The sequence below is a fragment of the Glycine max genome, chromosome 6, assembly GCF_000004515.6.
Source record: "Glycine max cultivar Williams 82 chromosome 6, Glycine_max_v4.0, whole genome shotgun sequence".
Lineage (NCBI taxonomy): Eukaryota > Viridiplantae > Streptophyta > Magnoliopsida > Fabales > Fabaceae > Glycine > Glycine max.
In genome coordinates, this window is record NC_038242.2 from 44,235,944 (window position 1) to 44,255,541 (window position 19,598).

General features: G+C 31.2%; 1 protein-coding gene across 2 annotated transcripts; it reads left to right on the forward strand.

Annotated features, from left to right (window-relative positions):
- Positions 1–349: 349 nt before the first annotated feature.
- On the forward strand, positions 350–4,059 carry LOC100801378 (indole-3-acetic acid-amido synthetase GH3.6). 2 transcript variants are annotated; one of them, XM_041016661.1, is made up of 3 exons: positions 350–834; positions 1,937–2,868; positions 3,187–4,059. In XM_041016661.1, exons 1-3 carry the CDS (start codon positions 530–532, stop codon positions 3,777–3,779), a joined length of 1,830 nt encoding a protein of 609 aa, XP_040872595.1. In that variant the 5' UTR covers positions 350–529; the 3' UTR covers positions 3,780–4,059. The 2 variants fall into 2 exon arrangements, with proteins under 2 accessions (XP_040872595.1, XP_003526154.2); XM_003526106.5 differs by lacking the exon at positions 350–834 and adding an exon at positions 1,314–1,400.
- Positions 4,060–19,598: the final 15,539 nt, after the last annotated feature.

Here is a 19,598-nt window from a genome sequence, read left to right on the forward strand (position 1 = left end):
CATATTTCAATGTAAATCTAACAAGTAAGAATAAAATAAATATAAAAATAATGATCATAATTTTTGTCTCAAACCTAATTTTATAAGGAAGAATCAAACATCGACTTAATTTATTATGTGACCATAAATGCATGGAAGTTGTAATATTGTATGCTTTGTCATGATGTATAAATTTAAATGTTTACATATATATAGAGAGAGAGAAAAAAGGAAAAACCAAAAAGTGACACAAAATAGCTGCACATTCCCCATTATACCCTCCATGGTTACATTTATTTACTCCCTTGTCCCTAGTCTCAAGCAAACCCAGCTTGACATGTGCCTCTATATATACCACTTTCTCTCATCTTTTCAACTCACGCCCAACACAACACACCATCTCCTAGCTCCTTTCTAACGAGTTTCTATTACTATTAGAGCATTGTTTTCTTCTCTCTCTCTCTCTCTTACACACCAAACTCCTGTTGCTGTTTTCTCCTTCCCAAAACAGACACACACCCCAACAAGGTTGTTGTTAGCCATCACAACCATGCCTGAGGCACCGAGAGACTACAACCTTTTGGAGCAAAACAAGAAAACCCTCGAGTTCATTGAGGATGTCACTGCCAACGCAGACCAAGTTCAGAAGAGGGTCCTCTCCGAAATCCTCTCCAACAATGCAAACGCTGAGTACCTCAAGAGACACGGCCTCCATGGCCAAACCGACCGCGAAACCTTCAAGAAACTCTTGCCTGTCATAACCTACGAGGACATCCAACCCGACATCAACCGCATCGCCAATGGCGATACTTCTCCAATCCTTTGCTCCAAACCCATTTCAGAATTCCTCACTAGGTATATATGCACACATATACATAATAATACTCTCTCACACAAAAAAACTTCCTTCTCTTTTTTTGGCCTAGTTCTCACTTTTTTGTTTTCCTTCTCGGGTACAACAAAGTTTGAACCTATGACCTCATGTCCAATCCTAGTAGATTGGCCTAATTCTAACTTTTTCTTATGTATATAATAACCACAACAAAGTTTAAACTTAAACCTCATAAATCACCCCAATGGGGTGGCCTAGTTCTAACTTTACTCAAGAAAACAAAACAAAAGATAATTTTTTTTTGACATGGGTCTTGTTTTTCATGTCCATTTTTTTGTTTCTTTGTGTATATGGCATGGTATATAAGATATTCATGGGTTGTTTAAGTTGTTTTTATTTTTATTCTTTATTGGCAAAAATGTTAGTCCTCAGTTCTGTTAGAATATAAATGACCCATGATCTCTCCATCCTTTTTTCTTGATCCCTTCACCCATCAAACCAACCACATCCAACCCGACATCAACCGCATCGCCAATGGCGATACTTCTCCAATCCTTTGCTCCAAACCCATTTCAGAATTCCTCACTAGGTATATATGCACACATATACATAATAATACTCTCTCACACAAAAAAAACTTCCTTCTCTTTTTTTGGCCTAGTTCTCACTTTTTTGTTTTCCTTCTCGGGTACAACAAAGTTTGAACCTATGACCTCATGTCCAATCCTAGTAGATTGGCCTAATTCTAACTTTTTCTTATGTATATAATAACCACAACAAAGTTTAAACTTAAACCTCATAAATCACCCCAATGGGGTGGCCTAGTTCTAACTTTACTCAAGAAAACAAAACAAAAGATAATTTTTTTTTGACATGGGTCTTGTTTTTCATGTCCATTTTTTTGTTTCTTTGTGTATATGGCATGGTATATAAGATATTCATGGGTTGTTTAAGTTGTTTTTATTTTTATTCTTTATTGGCAAAAAATGTTAGTCCTCAGTTCTGTTAGAATATAAATGACCCATGATCTCTCCATCCTTTTTTCTTGATCCCTTCACCCATCAAACCAACCTTATAATTTTTGTTCTAATCATGTGTTCATATTTTTTTTTTTGTGTGTGGCAGTTCTGGGACATCAGGAGGTGAGAGGAAGCTGATGCCAACAATTGAAGAAGAGCTAGGTAGAAGGAGTTTGCTGTATAGCCTTCTGATGCCAGTGATGAGCCAGTTTGTTCCTGGTTTAGAAAAGGGCAAAGGAATGTACCTAATGTTCATAAAATCCGAGGCCAAAACCCCCGGTGGAATTGTGGCTCGTCCAGTTCTCACCAGCTACTACAAAAGCTCATACTTCAAAGACAGACCCTACGACCCTTACACCAACTACACCAGCCCCAACGAGACCGTCCTCTGCCTGGACTCCTACCAGAGCATGTACTCCCAACTCCTCTGCGGCCTTTGCCAGCACAAGGAGGTCCTCCGTGTCGGCGCCGTCTTCGCCTCCGGCTTCATAAGGGCCATCCGCTTCCTCGAGAAGCATTGGCCCTTACTTTGCCATGATATCCGAACGGGTACCATTGACAATACGGTCACGGACCTGTCGGTCCGTGACGCTGTGATGAAGATCCTCAAGCCTGATGCCAGGCTTGCGGATCTCATCCAGTGTGAGTGTGGGAAGAGCTCCTGGCAGGGAATCATCACCAGGCTGTGGCCCAACACTAAGTATGTGGATGTGATTGTGACTGGGACAATGTCACAGTACATCCCCACGTTGGACTACTACAGCAATGGACTCCCACTTGTGTGCACCATGTATGCGTCTAGTGAGTGCTACTTTGGTGTCAATCTTAACCCTCTTTGCAAACCTAGTGAGGTCTCTTACACCCTCATTCCCACCATGTGCTACTTCGAGTTCTTGCCTGTTAATAGAAGCAATGGGGTGTCCCATGACAATCTCCACACCCCTAGATCCCTCAATGAGAAGGAACAGAAGGAGCTCGTTGAGCTTGTTGATGTCAAACTTGGCCAAGAATATGAACTTGTGGTCACAACTTATGCTGGTAAGCATATACAAACAAACACCCTTTTGTTATTGTCACTTTTATCTTAAACATTATCTGAGGTTTTAAATTGCGGTTGCAGTTTTAGTTTCATGACAATCCTTGACATTTTGTTATGATTCTTAACATTGTGGTAATATTGTGACAGATGCATTCACAATTACGGTCATATCGTGGCGACAAAAACCTTGACTTTACGGCTAAAATTGCGATTATTTTTTTAAAACCTTGATTTTTACTTTAACATAACACAAAATTGGACATGGGTTTGATGATTGACAATTGACAATTGACAATTTTTTTTTTTTTGTTTTTCAGGTTTGTATCGTTACAGAGTTGGTGATGTGCTGAGGGTGGCTGGATTCAAGAACAAGGCACCCCAATTCAACTTTGTGTGCAGAAAGAACGTGGTGTTGAGCATAGACTCAGACAAGACCGATGAGGTTGAGCTCCAGAACGCAATGAAGAATGCCGTGACACACTTGGTGCCCTTTGATGCATCAGTGTCCGAGTACACCAGCTATGCAGACACCACAACAATCCCTGGCCACTATGTCTTGTACTGGGAACTCTCCCTGAAAGGCTCAACCCCAATTCCACCATGTGTTTTTGAGGATTGTTGCTTAACCATAGAGGAATCACTGAACAGTGTGTATCGCCAAGGTCGAGTTTCGGACAAATCGATCGGGCCACTTGAGATCAAGATTGTGGAACAGGGGACTTTTGATAAGCTCATGGACTATGCCATAAGCTTAGGGGCTTCAATAAATCAGTACAAGACTCCAAGGTGTGTGAAGTTTGCACCTGTGCTGGAGCTCTTGAACTCAAGGGTGGTGGAGAAGTATTTTAGTCCAAAATGTCCAAAATGGGTTCCGGGACACAAGCAGTGGATCAACCAGAATTCATCATGAATCTAAAGGTTGGCATTATTATGTGGTTGGTAGCTTTTCATGGCGGTTCACGTGAACTGTTTTTTGTGGACATGTTAGGAGGGGGGTGAAGGGAGGAGAGGGATTTTAATTACTCTTTTTTTTTTTTTTTTTTTTTTTTTTTTAATTTTCTTTTAGGTTAATTCCATGTGTTAAAAAGACTTTGATTTTAGTCCCTTGTTTTTAACTTGCATAGTGATCTGAACCTAGCCACTGTAAAAAGCAATTCCTGTTTGAAAGAAAGAAAGCTGTTGTTGTCTAATGCCTTTCTCTTGTCTCTTTTATTTATCCACTAAATTAATTTCCCTTTTTGGTTTTTATTTTTGTCTTCTCAACTTTATTATGGACCCTATGATCATAATTCACAAGAATTGGCCTAATAGTGAGGAATTTGAGTAGTTTGGATGAAATCTTGGTTTGAAGTTTATTATTGACATTGTGCACAAATAAAAAAGACTCTATAGTCATAATTCACAAGAATTGGCTCAATAGTAAGGAATTTGAGTAGGTTGTATGAGATATTTGATTTGAACTTCATTATTGGCATTGTACACAAATAGAAAGACCCCATAGTCATAATTCACCAGAACTGGCTTAATAGTGAGGAATTCGAGTAGATTGTATGAGATCTTGGTTTGAAGTTTATTATTGACAGTGTACATAAATAAAAGAATCCTATAATAATCATAACGTTCGGTTGGAATTGGTTTCTTAATTGCAGCCAGCAATCATGCATGTTCACTTATGTGTGATGGGGCTTATTTCGTATAACGGCAAACAAGAAAGAAATCCATCACTTCTGAACTCCTTTCTTTTTCTATAGTTTTCAAGAAAAAGCATGCCAACTTTTTTTCCTCGCCAATCCCACTATTTATGTTTGTCCAACTAACGAATCACAGTGAAATTAATTAAACATTAAAAAAATAGAAAACAAAATAAAAGGAAAAGTGTTATATCCTGTTAGGGTGAGTGATCAGGGCATTCTATTCTGCAAAGAAAGCTTCGCAATTTGATTAAGACTTGTCCATAATTTTTGAAATTAGTGGAAGGGGAAGAAAAGGCAAGGGATAAATCTAGTGTTTAAAAAAAATGTTGACAAGCTCCTCTCGTGATGGCAAGTAATGAGTCCAAATTCTCTTTCTGAATGAGTCTATTTTAACAAATAGTTGTTTGTGTCAGATTCTGTCACTAAGTCAAGGAACTAAAAACCATGTGTGGGTATTAAATCAACAGGGGTTGGCTTCTGTTCACGGTTCAAACATATGCTTTCTTCAGCAATTCCAAAAGCAAACAAAACAAAACAAAACAACTTTGTGTGCCAGTGAAAAAAAATTCCTATTTCCTAGTGACTATTTGCTGGCAGTGGCACCACATAACACTACTAATTCTATGATCATATTATACCCTTTGGCCCCTTTTATTATATATGATCACAGTGCCCCCACTGTGAACCAACCAAAAGACCAGCTCAATCAGTTTTTCAGGCCATTCAACACTGGAAAAATCCCAGGACTAGTCAAAGTTGCTATTGCTCAATGCCAAGAATTTTTTGGAGGCAAGTGAGTAAGGGAAGATAAGGGAGAATCAGTGCAATCAGAGTGTTGTTCCCTGTGTGCTATATATATTCCTCGAAAACAAACAACAAAAACAGTTCTTTTGTTTTTATTAAAGGGGAATATAAAACAATTTCTGAAGGAGTGTCAGACAAAATATTATGTAATTCAGACAACCCAGAAGAAAGAGACAAACATTTTTTTTTTCAGAGACATATTGTGTTTTGCTCAGAGTGATAATAATAATGCAGCGAAGGCCTTAACAGTGTGAATAGGAGATAAGGTTTCGTACTTCATTTTCAGTTTGTGTTGCCTGATTATAGTTAGAATAAAATTTTACTCATGCTTTTGCTGTCCTCTTTATGGTTTTCCATTTTTATTCTGTATGCACATTCCAAAGAAAATTCAACGGTAGGTAGGTACTGCAATAATCTTACATCAAAATATTATGTATGGTCAAGTCACGATAATTTCAGTTTTAGCGTTCATTATTGCATTGGACAGTTGTAACTTTCTTTTTTTCTTCTTCCTCGGCATTATGAAAACTTGTTTTTCTGTTTTTAAAGTGCCACAGTAAAAAAAAAAGGTCGAGGAATAGTTATTGTGTCAATAGAGATTAGACTTTTCTTGTATTAGCATCAAGCATTTAGATGAATGAATTATTATTTTTTACCCATAAATTAATTTATGTTATGCTGTAGTTAAACTTGAAGTCAAATATAACAAAAAGATTAAAACATTCATATTAAAAAATCATGAAAATTTGATCATTTTAAAAACAATTAAGCCCCTTAAGCATATTTTTTTTTCTTTTAAAATAAAATAATTACAAATTTGATCATATGTTTGGATATATTGTAACAGTAATGTAATAATTAGTAAGCGGAATCAAAGTATTATCTTAGGATAACAACATATCAAGAAAACCATTTGGAATTAACTTAAAAATGATAGATATTTTAACTTGATTGTACCGCAAAAATGATTTATGCTTTCCTATTTTAATCATCAACAAACGGATGTACTTGGGGGCCCAATATATATGATTTGAAGATTTGATGTTTCGGAATATTTTGCAATAATTGTCTCCATTCGGCAATTAGCATTTGTCTTAGTGTTTTTTCAAGTACTACTAGCTTAGCTAACCTTAGGGTGATGTTGAAATGACTCCAATTAATGTGTTATTCATGTTCATATTAAAGAATCCCCCTGCCACTCACATAACTAGATAGGCATTGTCAGAATTCCTTTTTAATTTTTTCATAATAAAAATAAAAATGATAAGCCATTTGCACCAAACTTTTCATACGCAAGACAATGAATGCCATTGTTAGATCGAAGAACGTGATAAAATCTAGTGAGGACCACCGACATCGACTATGGCTTATATATATATCCCCACATTCAGTACTTATTTTCCCTCTTCTTGTTTTCTTTTGCTAAATATGCTTAAATGCATTATTAATGGACTCTCTCAAGAATCAAGATATTAGCTTGAAACTTACAAAATGATATAATAATGAGAATAGTTTGCACCGAAGGACGCTTTGTGACTTTTGTGACTGGTATTAACCTTTAGAGATCCAATACTAAGAAAGAGACTTTTGCATGATGCAATCCAATTATAATCTACTTAATCTCATGTAACTGTTTTCTTTCATTCTTTTTAGCCCTTTTCTACCATGTTGCCTTATGGGTAAATTATGCCATTTCCCTCACAAGTACCCGTAATTAAAGCTTTTGATTATTTGCCGTTGTTATTGGTTATGTTTCCTAAAAGAAGTTGAAAGTTTAGTTGGAAATAAAAAAATTAGCTTAAAGTTGAAAAGATATTGGAAGCTATTAAATTAGTTGATTGTATTATAACTGTAAGTAGTTAATAGATGTAAAATAAAATAAATAAAAATATTTATATGATATTTTTATAAATTTTAATTTTATTTATTGATATATATATATATATATATATATATATATATATATATATATATATATATATATATATATATATGGAGTAATTAAAATATAATATCTTTGCAATCAATTTTTAAACTCTTGCAGTTTTTTTATTTAGAGATCAATTATTCTAATTATATATTAAAGTATTTTCAACCAAGCTTAAAATAAAATAAACTAAAATTTATTTAAGTAGATGCCATACATCATTATACTGATTAGTGTAATAGTAAAAATATTGTGAAGTATACTGTTAAAATAATAAAACAAATAATATTTTTTTTTGTGAATAAATAAATAATATAAATAGTGTAATGGTTAAAGTTATTTGTGTAATATAAAAATAAAAATAGAAAAATTAAATTAAACCTACCATCTATAATTTTCAACATCTTAATGTTAACGCTAAAATAATAAAATAAATGTTGTAAATAATGTAATAGGTAAAATAAACAGTGTAATACCAAAAAAGGGTAATAAAAATATTTCATAAATACTTTCCTAAATTGAAATTTTGGTTTCAATTGAGTCAAAATTAAAGATGAATTGGATCCTTCAAATGTTTTGCTTTACATTTAACGTGCCCCGATTAAGTGCAGCCATACAAGTGATGCTTTGTGATCCAACAATTTGAAATGAAAGTTGTCACAGTATGAATCAATCATGCAATTGCATTGTGTACATACTTTTATATATATATTTAAAAATTTAAAACAATATTCAAAAACTAGATCCTTAAAAAGTTTATTCCTACTGCTCAACCACTATATATATATATATATATATATATATATATATATATATATATATATATATATATATATATATATTTCAGTTTTTGATTAATCAATATTTAAAATATAAATTAAAAATATAAGTAAGTTATTGGTTCATTAACTAACTTGACTTATTAATTTACATTTGAATAACTGTTAATCCAATTTATTGGGATAAAAGTGCTGTATACAAAATGGTGTACGGCAGGAAACAAGTAGGTAATTAAGAGTGAAGAATTTTGACTTGCTTTAATCTTCTCCTTTATTCTACACAACTACTTTTCTTTTATTCCTTTCTCACTTCTAACATGCCAAACAAACTAAATCTATATTTTTTTTAGATGAAGCACTACTTAGAAATCATACTCAACCATTGTGGATAAGGTGAGTGTAAAGTGCGCAATTATAGAGAAAACACATATAAGCATGAATTCGGACCCTATTATTTATACTAGTACAATGTGAAAATAGTACCCTATATGTGAAATGCACTCCTAATCATCATGTTTGCAGTAACTAAGGAAGATTTTTCTACTCTCTTTGTGACTTATCAAAGGTAGACACATGTCCAAGTTGTCAGGTAAATATTTTCTAGAGCAGCAATGATAGGATTCTTTTTTTGAGCTTGGGTGTCAGGAATCAGCATGTGTCACGGAACAATTTTTACGTCAATATAGTGCTCAAAGAAACAATTAATTATTATTATTTTCCCAGAACTATTTTTTACTGCATTAATTATCATTTTTTAAAACATATTTAAATTATAAAAACATTAATGTACTGCAATTTATATCGGATAGATTCATTTTTTACAATTTTTTATAAAAGCATTTTACAAATAAGATAAAGATAGAAGAAAAGAGATAAATGTGAAATAAACTAAATGATACCGTAGAAACTAGAAAGAGATAAAAAGAAAGTGTTATTCAATTATAATATAAATAAGATTTCTTTCGAGAAGTCTTTGGTTGAAATTAAAAAAATTATTCTCCTAAGATAAGAAAATTTAATGGACCGATATCTTTTAACACAAGAACCAAAAGCATATACATGATTGAATTTTCTTGGTATAATTAGGAGGTATTGAAGATTTTTATTTGATTTTCAATTTATTTTTCTCTCATCAACAGGAATGTTCCTTTTAAGATAAAGTAAAATCTATAGGCACGATTAAACGCTCAAGCTAAGGATCAAGTTTTTAATCATATGTTTAAAAATAAGATTATTTGTTATACATATATTAATATTTTGGTAGAAATACAATATCTCTTTGTACTAAAATCATTTTATCATTAATGTAAAACCTTTTATTACTTGTACTTTTAGCGTCCGTTCATTTGAAAAAAAGAAAAGCATAAAAGAGTGAAAATAAAAAGAGATTTATACTTTTAATTTGATTTAATCTAAATTTATTTTCATTTGATTTGTTTTCACCTTGGCAGAGAAATCTTAAAGAGGCTAAGAATTACCCTGAAGGGTGATGGCCACCATGTTTGGAGAGCTTTGGATATAGTACCAGTGAGTACGGGTGCAGGTCTAGTTTGGCTCAGGTTAATGGATTGGTGTAGAAAAATTAGGCTGAATGATCGGAATAGGTGGGGTAGCTAAAAGGGTAGAGGGTTAGGCTAAGCTATTATCAACATGGTTCTTCTGAGCCAAAAGTAAAAGTTCAGTGTCTTTATATCCACTACCACTAGGTACCCTAGTAGTCTTTGAAAAAACTGATTTAAAATTTGAGCACGCATGTGAACTTTCTTAAATGTGATAATGCTCCAGGGTAGAGTTTCACGATAATGACACTAAGAAATCACCATATTTGTCAATGGAAATATATAAAAATATGTACTATAGATACAAAACACCGAAAATGAGAGATCAATAATTTAATAAAATGAAAAGTTGCATTTTGCTTTCCTTTTCTATATTGCATCATAAATAGCGAATCAGGACATATATTATTATACCAATCGTAATATTTCCTCTTGTTGATCATTCAAACAAATTTATAAAATGTAAATTATAGCTTCAATATCAGCATTTTCTTTTATGTTTCTGCTTTTTTTTTTGTGGTTAAAAAAGAAACAAGTAGGGAGATATGTCATGAATATCCATAAAAAATATTAAACAAAGAAAAGCAATAGGCATTATATCAAAATATGTACAGTGAACCTTACTTTATTTTGCTGACCATGTAGCCAACAATGATAAAGATGGAAAAGCAATTATATCTACAACAATTAACTTGATGATTTAAACTAAGCGTGGTATGATGTAAACTAAACGGTGGCCACTGATAAGACATGAAGTCATAACAATAATTAGGCTCTAGATGATTGATAGAATTGAAAACTTGAGGGTAACCTTGTATTTTGGGTGCATGTGTGTGTGAAAGAGAGATGATGTGCTGCGACTAATATAACCAATGATATAGTTTAACTTAATCGCATTGGAGATCTTGATTATATATATATATATATATATATATATATATATATATATATATATATATATATATATTTTGCACACAATCCATGTGATGAGTATATTTCTTTAGCTAGGTTGAAGAGGTATAGGGATGACTAATCATCCATGCATTCGTGATTCAACTAATTTATTTATATACTTTTAAATTTAATTTAACCTTTTTATATGAAAAATAATTAAATTAGATTGGATGAATATTATTTGGATTAATGGATGAGTAATGAATAAATCTGTTTTATTCTTTTAAAATTTAATGAATTTCTAATTATAAAATATGGGGAATTATACTTAGTTATAAATCCTTTTCATGTCCAAAGACTTGTCTTCAAACATTGTTTATAACCTTGAGAGCGCATTTCTTACTACTGTACTACATTGATTACATCATTGCCATTTTGGACTGTTGGAGATGTATGTATTACTCAATTCCTTTCGAGTGTTTCACATTAATTGACTCCTTCAAATCTCCATTATCTCCTAGGGATTTAATTCTTTTAAAGTGAGGGAAATTATTCATAGGACCAAACTAAAGATAAAGCAACTAAAATTTATGATTTAGGTCCATCAAAATATATTTATTATTGGTTTTAATAAAGTAAAAGAAAATCACATATGTCAAAAAAAAATAAAATCCAACATATAGCTATTTCTTTTAAAGTACAATTTTTTCTTTAAATGCGTTAGAACTCTCATACCGTTGGACCGATCCTCAGAAAATATATATTAGAAGATAAAGTATAGTAAGCTATTGATTAAACAAAAATCAATGGTTGATATTGTAAATAATTTCAAAGTTCATCATACATGCATATCACAATCTCCACTATTTATTTATATCAATTGCTATTTGCAAAATAGATCCAAACAAAACTTATATGCAGATCTTTAGATAGATTTTTAATATTATTTTGTGATTAGAATTAAAGTTATCCCATCATCATTTATACAAAAAGCGTGTGTAAGTTGTCAAATAATGAAAATTTAATTTTAACTGGAGAACAAAATTAGAAATATTTATGAAGCTATAACTAATTTTTTTCCCATACATCCTCTTATTAATTACTTTTGAAGTGTTAGATTCACACCTACACATACAATTAAGGGCGTTTTATCTTTTTATTGTACCATTTCCTAAAATATGACAGATGCCACTTTTAATTTTTGATTAAATTTTAAATTTTAGTTTTTCTTTATTTAATTATAATATTTTTTTTTTATGATCTTAGTCTTCTTTTTTATATGTTTCTTTTTGAGATTTTATATGAATTATAGGCACGCACTTATAAGTTTTAGTATTTCATAATATTTGTATTTAATATATGATATATATGTTTTAAATTTAAAATATTTATATAATGTATTAGAGTTATATATGATAAAGGCCCGTTTAATTAAGTTTAATTTTATAAAATAGTATTTTGAAAATGTGTAAAATAATGAATATGTTTTAGAAATTTATATGTGAAAAATTAAATTTGTTTTTTTTTGTTTTGATTATAAATACAAAAGAACTTTTTATTTTAAAACATAGTGATATAAAATTTTAAACACGAAAAATACCAAACCCAGTTTTTTCAGTTAAATAAATCATTCACTCATATATAAACACAACAACAAATCGAATATTACTGGGTTAATCCTATGCATTATGGAAATTAAACATGTGATATATAATCTCTGTTTCTATAAATGAGAGGTTAAAAAAACATTTTTTAAAAACAAAATATGATATGATATTTAAATGAGGGATTCAAAAATGGCAATTTTTTTAGGAACAAAAATGAACTTTTCTTTTCTGGAGAGTCTAAAGACATATATAATTTTAAAAAATTAAACAAACACATTGGATTTTTTTTTTTAAAACTAACCCATTTCAAAATAAAAGTTTTTTCTTGTCTTCCTATAAATGAAACTAGCTAGAACAAACAGTGCTAAATACAATACCAATCTCGTAGGAGCAATAAAATTGACCAATGCATGTTGTACTGTGGGTGGAACACCGTAAATTATCCCAAGACAAGTTTTTCTTTGTTTTTCATTGGGATCTTTACTAGAAAGATAATTTTATTTGAGACATAATCATATACTAAATATATACATTTTTCTTATGACGATAATTTAAACTTTAGTTTATTACATTATAAAAAATTAACCTCCGATGTTAAATCCAACCCTTTGATTGATCCCATGACAATTTGCATAGTATTAATTATTTAACACATGCAACATAAAAAAAAATAAAGCATGACAAATTAATTAATACTAGAAGGAGCAAGCAAAACAATATAACAATAAATAATAATAGACAGCGCAAGGAAGTAGTGATGTATTAAGTAAGGAACAGTGCAGCACAGCAAAATTCACGTGCAAATGCTTGCAATCGGTGCAGCGAAGGCGACGGTGGTTGGGTGGTTGCGGAGCCACATTTTCAGGCGTCGCTCTCGCACGTGCTTGCCAATGACGCGACAACACCACCGTCGACACATACACGTGTGGCACCCCATTGACCACTATTATGCCAATCTCACTTCTTTTAATTAAAGCCCCCACCCACACCACACGTGAGCGTTTTGCCTTGTTTCCCTTGTCGGGCCCACTCTATAGGCCCGTTCTCTGGCCCATTTCCTTTCAACTCCAAGAGTCAACAGCAAGTGCACTTGCTTTGCAACTTGCAACTGCAAGTTTGTTTCCCGTTCTTTAATTTAATATATGTGTTCTTTTTTGCACTAAGCTTTAACAATTAATAAATAAATATCATGTTTTGCTTTTCGATAATCAAGACATGAAGCAATTAATTGACCAACTTGGTGTGACTCCAGATAATATTGTTTCTTTAAATACATAACCAGGAATTCGATGTTCACTTATGTGTGTATGAAAAAAAATCTTTGAAATACACCAACAAAATGTGACATTGTTTAGGAGTCATGGTCAAAAATAATTTATAACTATTCTCCTTCCTTACACAATCAAAACATCCTTTTAGGATTAAAATTGTGAGACCCATACAAGATTCAAATTGAACAATACCTAGCATGCAGTCACATAACTATGTTGTAAATTGAGGTTGAATTTGGTTTTTTAAAAAAATATTAATATCTTAAATAAATTTCAATATCTCTATAAATTAATCCTTAATTCTTAATTGAGAGATACCTAGGTACATGTAAGATATGAATCAATTATTGGAGAAACAAAGGATTATGAAAATTTGAATAGAGAAGGGTGCCCTTGATTCTAAACCAATTCCCCAAGATGCTAGTGGAACATAATCAAGTGTGTTAAACTATGTCAACACATGAAACCTGTTTCTCCTTTAAAAAATGATTAAGATATTAATTTAGTGATGACATGATATATGACAAACATTTTGTCTTTGGGTTTGGGGTTAGTTTTATATGATTATTTTGACCCAATCACAATTGGGTATTGTATTACTCGAGCTTTTGAATGGAATATTATTATATTATGCATGCCAAACTATGTATCACCAACTCTTCAGTACTATAACGGAAATTTCTCTTCAGGCTCTTAATTAACATAAATGGGGTGGATTATGTTTAAACTAATAAAAACTTTCTAGAAGGCGTGTATTTGATTATAACCAATGTGGTGCCATGTTGCATCACTACATTGCATAGCAACTTAAATACTATTAGTTGTTCTTTTCCTTTTTCTTCTCTGCCAAACCAAACCGTTTTCATCAGTACGTATTATTATATACAAGTCAGTGTGGTGCCATGTTTCATCTTCACAATACACAAGCATTGGTTATTATAAGCATGGCTTGGTCCTTGATCTAAAAATATTTATAGTAGCAATAGTTTTTATTATCCTGTTGAGGGATTTAAAGAAAAGGGAAGATTTGTGCTTAATGTTCTCCTAACATCTAGCACTACTGATATCAACTGGACAGGGCTGCTTCTATTGCATATTTTGCATTAATTGATAGCTACATAAATCTAACAACAAAATATAATAACCTAACCGCTTGTTTGTAACCAATAAGATGTTGATGGTCAGAAAATAGAATAAGCAAAAGTATATAACCAAATATACATGTTTATAGGGATAAGCCATAACCACCACTACCCCCACCACTCATTAGCCTCATATTACGCCCCTTTGTCTCCAATGTTTCTGGACCACTTGGCAACTATAACACTTAACATTTTTTCAAAAGCTTGGCTTTAAGCTCTCATCATGAACTTAATATGACTATTTAAATAATAAGACTTGCAGGTCTATGACAGGTTTTCAAACTTACCCCACGGGCCAAGCCGATATGTAAATAATTTATTTTTGGCTGAATTAGAATATTTTCATTCTAGAGTTAAAAATTAATCCCTTAAAAAATTTATTTAAGAAATTGAACTCTCTTAACACATAAATTTTCATACACACAAATCTCTGATGATTAAAATTTTAATTATATATTTAAGAAACATGATTATCTATCGATCATATCACATTATGTTGATAATGATTCTGCATTCAAAGGAGACTTGTTAGATAAATACTATGGAATAGTACATATATTTTCTTCCCTAGTGCTTATGCGCCTGTCAATACAGATCATTGTAATTAATGATAACAGATGAAGTAGTATAGGCTGAAAGTGATGGAAGCATAAAAATTGATCTGGGTTTGGGGCAACGTTTCTATTTTATTTCAACCTTCCAAGGTTCCACCTAACCTTACCCTGAATCTATATATTTGTTAAGGATAAAAGGGGGGAAATATAATTAAATAAAGCAATGGATAAAAGGGGGAAGATACTTTCAATTCTCTGATCCATCTAAAATGGTAGCTTTTAGGACCAGTAGATTCATAAATGCAAAGGGCTTAAAGATACTCTTCTTGTGCTCAAATTATTAACCCCATAGTCTCTTTGGTCATGTTTATTACTTTACTTAATGTTATTTCATTGAATTTTGTGCCACCCCTTGAATGACACCACACTAGATAAGCAAAGTTAAATTACTTAATTGAAAGTATCTTGAAACTTATTTGTGTCATTGTCTAAATATTTGGCTCTTTTATATTTAAATTAAAAAACTTAGCCACTTACTTTTCTTCCTCTTTGCTTTTCCAACTCTAGCCAATAATTATGTAATGTAAACAAAATACAAGCTTAAGCATATGCTAATTGAAAAATAAGCAATGAGTGAGTGACAGAGATTTCTATGATTCATGTTTCTTCCTTGGATTTTATTCAACTTATTTGCGTTTCTTTATTAGTTGAGTTGCTTTCAATGTGTCATACCCACTGGTAATTGCGGAAATCGCATGACTTAACTTCTATTTGTTGTTGAGGCATATTATAGTGTATACTACAACCACCCCAATTCTAGATTGGACTGTTAATTCTAAATTTCATTGAAATTTGACTTTTTAAATAATTAAGGGTTACAAAGTTTCTCTTAAGCATACTTCTGCTAATAGTTGTTTTGTTTGGCTGTTGAAAAGTTTACATCAATCCTCTTTAATTAAAAAGAGCTTATGTCAAAGTCTCCGAATAACTAAAATTGCAAAAATTGTCAACCAAAGCAATTCCTTCACGCTAACAGTAGCGTCTTCTGAAGGACAAGACAAATCAATAACAAATTACCCCATACTTTAATGCTTAGGAGAAAGCATTTTACTAAAACAAAAATACAAAATTTTGTCAACTTTGACATATAAAACTTCTATTCAATACCTACCAGAATGACCCTCGGGATGCCTTGTATTGTTTATTTTCAACCATATTTATCCAATTTTGTATATTTTTTTTTTGCTAATAACGCATTGTACATTTGTTTTAATTTACTACGCATTGTACATTTGTACTTTAGGTCATGGAGGCATTATTGATTGAGGCCTATTTAAATAAATTTCTCCCTAAACATTTATAGAAGAAGACAATTAAGAAGAAAAAACAAAATAAGTTTTTAGTTAAGTTAAAAATATCATGCATAAATTAAAACAAATTTTCTTAGCTTCTTCAAAAATTAGATTTTGACTAATGTATGAGCTATTTTGAGCCCACAAAAGAAATTCATCTGGGTGTAGTTTGAATCATGCTTTTTATATGTACTAATAAACGAAACCTTTGTTGGATTGACATGTATGTTAATGGAGCTGTATACAAAAACTTTGCTCATAGAGTATTTGAAATACAAGAAGTGCAGAAGGGTTATTGAAATAAAACAATTGGGCTAGAAGGCATTGAAGTACTTTCCAGTTAAAGTGAGGCTTTTACTATTTCTAAGGCCCAATTTATAAGTACACCTCATTTTGCTTTCTTTTTTTATATTTTATATTATCAAAAATACCTTTTTGAATAAAAATAATAAAAATAATTTTATTAAATAAGTCCTATACTTAGTTAATTGGGAGGTGTAAATAAAAAAACTTTGTATGGTTTGCTAGGTTATCATCATGTACTTTTTCTACAAGGTTGTCACTTCTTGCACCCCATGTTTTGCTACTTAAATTCCCTTTATTTTAAATATTCTTATGTTTCCCTATGCTAATCTCACAATGCTTCACCACACAACTGTAAACTTCCTGATCGACACCACAAATCATTGTCACTCCTTCCTTTCTCTCTCTTCCAAATTTAGAATCATATGGATTACCTAATCCTAAAGAGGAGAATTAACCATTAATTTTGGATTAGGAAATCCAGAATATAATTTTTACACTTCAGAATGAATAACCTGTAACCAAAATTTATATTCTAGATTACCTAACCTAGAATTAATGGTTAATTGTCTGGGTTAGGTAATTCGTAATAAGGTTCTCAATTTTGTTGGGTATTGCTGTAGGAACAATACCTATGTATCATGTGATCCAGAAACATCAACATACAAACCAACGAAAGGGAACTACACATATCCTTCAAAGTCAACTTTGATGGCTATGGAAGGGGTTTGTCACCATAAACAATGTTGGTGGTCATCTATCCTCATGGAGGTCTCCGACGGATCTCATCTCAGCTTCTGTCATCAGTGGCAATGGAAGAGGGTTCAAAGGAACGCATAGGGTGGTTTCAGGATTTTGCAAAGGTAGAGGAGGTGCTGGTTGTAAAATGTCAGGTGCTGGAAGCAAAAGTCTTTCTACAAAATAATTTAGTAACACTATAATTATGTGTTTACAGGTATTTGCATTAACCTTAGAGCCTCATTACCAAATTCTGGATTTGGTATTATTTTCCACATTGGAATGAATTTTCTCTTTAATTGTCTATATTTATCCCATCACCATATTCTCCAAACCATTTTTTAAATTTACCTGGCAAAAAATTCACTTTACTTAAAGATGTAGTATCGGTGAGTTTCGAATGTTAGTATTTGCTTATTATTTTGTCATGACTCAAAATTCAGAATTCATAAGACGTCAAATTAGAGATGTCTCCCTAATGCCAAAGTATATTACATACCCTTAACTCAAATATCCATTTGTATTTCAAAATTAGAATTATACGTTTTTTATTAGAGGATAAAAAGAAAACTACAAGCTGATCAAACAAGGAAGACTCTCCACAAATTCAGCATGTGTTTGGCATTGAGTCAAATAATTTGTTTTACTAGTAAGATAATTACTATGAGATAAAAAAAATCATATTTTATCTCTTAATTACCAATGTGATCATGACCACGCCACATCATTATCATGTCACCCATTCATATCATTAATGTCATATGTAATATCACATGCAATTCATGTTTATGAATGACAGGAGAGCAAAATCCGTAAAAAAAAAAAATTGCAAGCAAAATCCATAATATCATGAAACTATAGGGTAAATTGTGCAATATAAATAAATTATATTTTTTATTCTTTATATTTTGAATTTAAGTCAATTTGGTTCTTCCGTGACTTTAGACTTAACGTTGTTAATAATATAATGATAATTAAAAATCGTTACAAAATAATTCTTTCTTTTTTGCATGTGTGTAAACATGCGTGATTTTCATTCCCCTTTTGATCCAAGATTTTGAACTTGTTTCCTCAAATTTATTGAGGGCTTTTAGTTACTAAATCAATTTCGTCAAGGGTTGTAAAAGTTTGCATAAAACATTCGTTGTGATTTGGGAGATTTTTTTAATCTAATTATAGAGACCCTTTCGTGAAGAACTGGTCAGTCCGTTTTCATACTTGATTTCTCTCATTTTATTATATGAATCTTAAAATTGATGAGTTACTGAAGATGATACATTCTATCAAAAAGTTCTAAATCTTGCAGCAAAAGATGCCTAAACTGAAAGCAGGGTCGGTCCCCACTGAAAGAATTAAAAAAAAAAGTTAGCTAATTAGAAAATTGTTTTATTAGTGATTTAGAATTACTTTGTTTTCTAGGATTGGTCGATAGAAATTTGAGTATGAAATTTTTTATGCGTATGAATTAAATACGGTATCTTATGTGTTTTGTTCGATCAACTGAGTATCTTTTTGGTATTTGAGTATATGAATTAAAAAAAATTAGAAAAATAAATATCTATTTTAATTTCATAAATAATTAAAAAGGAAAAATATTAATTTAATGTGTAACATATTTAATTATAAGTTTAAAAAGATAAAAAGTACGTGTACCATATTTATAATGCAATGCATTATTAATTTTAATAATTCGCTGTACGAGAAGCCCTCATAACACTTATATTATTCCTTTGATATATCTATATGAACCGGGTTATTATTTTATTTAATTACATAAATCAAATTCTAACTAAACATATATATATATATATATATACTTCAGGGAGAAAATTAAGATTCATATGCATATCAAATTTTATAAGAAATATTCATATATGTGCTAAAATACTAATTATATCAAAAGAAATTTCATAAATTTATAATGTTATGTAAAGACAATAGTCATTACCCTAGAATTTTGACATATTTCTATTATAAATTAATAATATTTGGTTTGTTTCCCATTATTTATTTAACAGCTAGTTTGTATTCATACATTAACGGTGCTGAAATAAACAAAGACAAGAGAAAAGGAAGAAAAAATATTTACAAAAAAGTGATTGGAA